Source organism: Sorghum bicolor, chromosome 3 (genome assembly GCF_000003195.3).
Source record: "Sorghum bicolor cultivar BTx623 chromosome 3, Sorghum_bicolor_NCBIv3, whole genome shotgun sequence".
NCBI classification, from domain to species: domain Eukaryota; kingdom Viridiplantae; phylum Streptophyta; class Magnoliopsida; order Poales; family Poaceae; genus Sorghum; species Sorghum bicolor.
The window spans coordinates 65,306,320-65,312,319 of record NC_012872.2 but is presented as its reverse complement, the minus strand read 5'-3'; the positions used below and the strand labels follow the sequence as shown (position 1 = coordinate 65,312,319).

At 43.5% G+C, this 6,000-nt stretch overlaps 1 protein-coding gene across 1 annotated transcript; it reads left to right on the top strand.

Moving 5' to 3' along the window:
* On the top strand, positions 1,071 to 4,219 carry LOC8055260 (probable auxin efflux carrier component 9). The gene is made up of 5 exons (XM_002458601.2): positions 1,071 to 2,212; positions 2,377 to 2,462; positions 2,589 to 2,746; positions 3,615 to 3,691; positions 3,831 to 4,219. The coding sequence occupies exons 1-5, from the start codon at positions 1,266 to 1,268 to the stop codon at positions 3,895 to 3,897; spliced, it is 1,335 nt and encodes a 444-aa protein (XP_002458646.1). The 5' UTR covers positions 1,071 to 1,265; the 3' UTR covers positions 3,898 to 4,219.

The following is a 6,000-nucleotide window of genomic DNA, read 5'->3' as shown; positions in this document are numbered from 1 at the left end:
ATGAAAATAGATTTAACAATTCTATCTGATAATATTAGTTATGTACTATAAATATTGACTTTTGCTACAGTTGTAGTTTTTTTGTTACTATATCTGTTAGATTTCTATACGTTTGATTGTGTTGTAGAATTTATACTACAACTGTCTACTGGATCGCATTTATAAAAAAAATTTGACAGATTTGATGACATAAAATCTGTCAATAGATAACTAGACAATCTCATAATTATTAATATTTCTTTGTATATATGGTCAAAGCTAAAATTGGTTGACCTGTTTTTTTTAAAAAAGTTTTTGACTTAAGAACAACATTTATTTTGGGAGAGAGAGAGAGAGCGCTACGCATGCCGTGGTGAGCTTGACCGCTAGCAGCTATTGACGTCTGATTTCTGACTGTCCGCGAAGAAACGAATAAAAGCACACCTGGCCACAGAGATGGAAACTAGCGAATTGAAACCGTTGATGTAGGGGTTGCATCGCCTACTGTTTCTGCGATATTCGCATTCTCATGCATGTGATTGTGATTCAACACGCAGCATGCTGCTTGCTGCATGTGCCTGCTGGCTGGATCATTGGTAATTTGGTCAGCCCCGGAGGAGGACCCTGCGCTCGGGAGTCGGGACACGGCTGCGAATCAAATCGACCTAGACATTCAATTTAGCAGTTAAAACTTCGTCCAAAAATTGCATTGGATCGCCAGTTAAAACTCCTAACAGCGCTGTACCCAGCACGAGCACACACAACTCACTTTTCTTTGAGTTGCTAGCTAGTGGCGTCAGCACTCAGAGCACCCAGCTAGCTAATTCCCATTAACTAGTCCCAGTGCGTGCGCATGCATGCATTTGTAATTGCAGCTATAGCTGGCTGGCCCTTTTACTTGCTGGTTTTCTGACGTCCTTTTCCGCGATCCAAAACCATCGGCGAACCCTGGCACCACCATATGCAGATCGCAGTTGCAGAGTCGTCCGTCAAGCACCACCCATCCAACTGAATTCCGCGTCAACTACACACACCTCCCAATCGGCCACTATATATACACGTCCATGCCAAAACCTAAGCCTCCCGCACTACATACCATACCATACCACAACAATCAGTCACAAGATCCAGAGCAGCAAGCAAGAACTACTGCTTCGTTCTGTCTAGTCTAGTTATATATATATATATATATATCGACGACGAGGGTTTAGTGAGGGTTCCTTTGGTTGTCGATTGCTAGATTGATTGTTAATTTGCAGCTGGTTTGAAAGGGCCGATCGACAGCCATGATCCCGGGATCCGCGGTGTACCACGTCGTGGAGGCGATGGCGCCGCTGTACACGGCGGCGGTGCTGGGCTACGCGTCGGTGCGGTGGCTCAAGGCCTTCTCCGACGAGCAGTGCGCGGGGATCAACCACTTCGTGGCGCTCTACGCCGTCCCCGTGCTCATCTTCCACATGGTCTCCACCAACGACCCCTACCACATGAACGAGCGCCTCATCGCCGCCGACACGCTGCAGAAGGCCGTCATGCTGCTGGCGCTCACGGCCTGGGCCTTCTGGTCCCACTTCCGCAGGCGGCGTGACGGCAAGGCGTCGTCGGCGTCGGCGGCGTCGCCGATCAAGTGGGTGGTGACCAACTTCTCGGTGGCGTCGCTGCCCAACACCATCATCATGGGCGTGCCGCTCCTGGACGGCATGTACGGGTCCGTCTCCGGCGGGCTCATGAAGCAGATCGTCGTCATGCAGTTCTGCATCTGGTACAACGTCGTCATCTTCCTCTACGAGTTCATGGCGGCGCGGGACGGCACCGCCAAGATCAGCCCCGCCACCGTGCCGCCGGCGGCGGCGGCGGCCGAGAATCGCGACCGTGTCATCATCGACGAAAACGGCGGAAGCAGTATTCATGAACATGACCACCGTAGCCATCACCAGGTGGTCGTCAACATTGAGATCACGGAGGTGGCGGCGGCGGCAGTTGCGTCGACGCCCACTGCACCAGTCGACGGCGCGGCGGCCGCGAAGGAGCTGATGAGCGCAGACGACGCTGGAGATGGAGATGCAGATGCTAACAATAACAAGGCGGCCGTGGATGTCGTCCCGCCGCCAACGCCGGTCCAGCCGCAGGTGCCGTCGGTGATGCACGTCGTGTGGATGGCCACGAAGAAGCTTCTCCAGATTCCGAATACCTATGCCAGTTTCCTTGGCCTCATCTGGTCTCTCATGGCATTCAAGTGCGTATACCCCTTCAATCTAGCTAGTATCATATTTTTTTTTCTTGAGGTGAAAATATCATATTTTTATTAGTATGTTGTTGCCATTTTATGTTTTTTTTATTATATATCTCAATTTCTCAATCGTGCTCACTAATGATTGCCCTAATATGTTTCCACTGCAGGATTGGATTCTCAATGCCAAAAATTGTTGGTGACTCTCTGTTCATCATCTACACAACCGCAGTTGGGCTGAGCATGTTCGCTTCAGGTACTAATAACCTCACTAAAAAAATAAATCTGGGCACGTATTAATTAAATAACAACTAATTTGGGTTTTCTTAAACTTACACTCGAATTTAGCAATACAAACGTTCGTATGTGGATTATTTTTCAGGGACGTTCATAGCGCGGCAGTCGCGGTTCGTGCCATGCGGCTACACCATCGCGTCGCTCTCCATGGTCCTCAAGTTCCTGATTGGCCCGATCATCATGCTGCTCGCCTCGCTGGCCGTTGGAATGCACGGCACCCTTCTGCACATTGCTGTTGTACAGGTGAGCCACCAACAGCTAGCCCAATACGTACAGGAACTAGCTGTACACCTTTTTTTTTTACCCATACCGTATTTATTTCTGTTCAAACAAACACTTGTATAGGCGAAGAGCAAAACAAATTTCTATAGTAGCATCGCATCATAACAGCAAAAATCTTTAAAAAACGGAAACGTGCTTACTCGTGCCCAGTAATGCAAGCCGATGATGACGTGTGCCCAGCCCCTGCCGCGATTTCCCGTTGCATGACAGAAAAGGCATAGGTTCATAGCGAAGAGACGCGTACCGTTACGTACGCAAATTAAAACCAGTGCACCCGGTAATGTTTACTGGTCACATCTAATATTTACACACATGTATATAGAGTATTAAATATAGACTATTTATAAAACTAAAAATACAGAAAGTAATTTGCGATACGAATCTTTCGAACCTAATTAATCTATAATTAAATATTAATTGTCAAATAAAACAAAAATACTACCGTTCCCGTTAAACTTTAATAACCCAACCAAACAACTCTTTAGATGAGACAGAGCAACGGAGCCATGGTAGCTAGGCAAGCAAAGTCAGCCCCAAGTATCTCTACTAGCTAAGAGTAGTACTTGTTCGTACAACATCTATCGTGTCCACATTCGATGATCATCTCTGAAGGAATAATGTAAGGTTGACCTGAAACTAATTAATAACCAATTCTTGTTACCTTGTTTATTTGGGTACGGAAGAAGGACAGCTACCAGGAAAATCAATACCAACCCTTTTAACTTAACTTATTAAAAAGCTTTTTTTTTTATTGTTCACTGCTAGGAGTATAGTAGCAGCATGCATATCTGGAAGCTCACATTTTGCACATGCGTACAATTAATCGCAGGCGGCTCTCCCCCTGGCCGTGACCTCATTCGTGTATGCGGAGGAGTACAAGGTCCACGCCGACATCATGAGCACTGGGTTTGTACTTTTCACCACTCGCTTCTTACTGTCCTGTTAATTATTCTGTGGGTTTAATAATGCGCTTCGTGATTCTATTAACTGGTTTTGCTGAATCCCAATGGATAATTATTAACCTTGGTGGTCTCGTCTGTTTCAGGGTTATTCTCGGGATATTTATCTCGCTGCCCGTCACAATTGTGTACTACATACTGCTCGGCCTTTGAATTTGGATTGAATTTATGATGGATGAGTATATGTCTAGCTAGATTGATTAAGAAAAGGGCTCCCGTCATGTACAAAATCTGAAGCGGGCACAACCGCAGAAGAATTGGTGGTTACACAGCTCAGATGAGTCAGATCGAGATGCAACACCATGCAGGGAAATGTTGCTGATGCTACCAAAAATCAATAAGATTACCGTGTGCTAGCTAGACAATACCTTAACTACATATGTTCTTTTTAGAAATAGTCCCTTGTAATATGTTCCAAAATATCTCAATGTATATATAGCAGGCATGCAATAGAAACAATTCATTGCAGAGCTCATGTTGAAACATTTCATTGTACAACAAAAGATACAGAATAAGGGCACTCACAATGCAAAACTCTATCACAGAGTCCAAGACAATTAATTACATATTATTTATAGTATTTTGCTGATGTGGCAGCATATTTATTAAAGAAAGTCTTATTTAGACTCTAAGTCCACATTGTTCGAGGTAATAAATAACTTTAGACTCTATGATAGAGTCCTCATTGTGAGTGCTCTAAGGGTTTAGAGTTTAGGGTTTAGGACGGAGCGAGCATGCATGGAGCTCCATGCTGCTGCTAGCGGCTGTGAACAGAACACACTGTTGTACAGTAATGTTGTACAGTAAGAACTTGTTTGGCAAAGCTTAACTTCACTAGTAGAGGTGTTTTTTTTGAGAATAGTTTCATAAACAACTTTCTAGGTGAAGCTGCGCTGTTTTGAAAAAAGTGTATGGCAAATAGCTTCACCAACTGCATCATGCATAGATGACATTGAGAAATGAGGAAGAGAGCTACAATAAGGTACTTTCTTCAGCTTCATCTCGACTTATATCTTTATGAGAGAAGAAGAAAAATAAATTCACCCATGAAACTGTTTTAAAAATAAATGTTTGACAAAAAATATCTCACAATAACTCATGAAGATGTTGTAAACTGTATTAAACAGGCCCAGACCATGGCATGGGTGGTTGACTTGGAACTGCCCGTTGTTTTGAGGCCTTGTTTAGTTCAAAAAAAATTACAAAAAATTTTCCAAACTCCGTGTCATATCGAACCTTGCGGCACATGTATGAAGTATTAATTATAAAAAAATAACTAATTGTATAGTTTAACTATAATTTACAAGACGAATCTTTAGAGACTAGTTAGTCTATAATTGGTTAATAATTATAAAATACAAACAAATGTGCTATTATAGCCATTTATTTGCAAAATTTGTATGGAGTCAGAAGACGCTGCGCGCGAGTGTGTTTGCTGCTACAACGCTTGCACATTTTTGCTGCGACCAAGCACGGAGTCACCGCGGCCGCCGGCAACCGTACCAACGGACTGACTTTTGCTGAGCACGTACAGAGCTAGGCACGGATGAGCCGTGGCTTACGCCTTGTTTAGTTAAAAAAAACAAAAAGTTTTTAAGATTTTCTGTCACATCAAATCTTACAGCACATACATAAAATATTAAATATAAACGAAAATAAAAACTAATCACATAGTTTGACTGTGAATCACGAGGCGAATCTTTTGACTCTAGTTAGTCTATGATTGAATAATATTTACCACAAACAAACGAAAGTGCTATAGTAGCGAAATCTAAAAAAATTTCACATCTAAACAAGGCCTTATTTGGTTTCGTTTTGATTTGATTTGATTGACGATTTTTTTTAGATTCAGAAGGTCCACGGTTTATGATGATTCTGAATTGCCGTTACACGGGCATATTTTACGAGAGAGATACGACGAGTGTTGTATTCGTGAGTCGTGTTCCGCAGTTTTAACTTTTCCTCAGGTGAGGCCTAAATTGTTCAGAAGCCGGTGATTTTTTTTTTTTGAACCTAGAGGCCGGTGATTATCACTGGTGTTTCAGCCCAGTTGCCTGTATCAAGGCAGCAGCAGGAGGAGTCGATTATTTTTTTAATTACAGAATAAACATCTCTGCCTTCGCGCTCACAAGTGAACATTTATGGCACAATCTTACAAAAGGGTACTTAGACCAGAGTTCCACTACCCGGAGGCAAGAAAGAGCCCTACTACAGTCCACCAATGTAAGTGTCAACAAATGCATACAAAACAACACC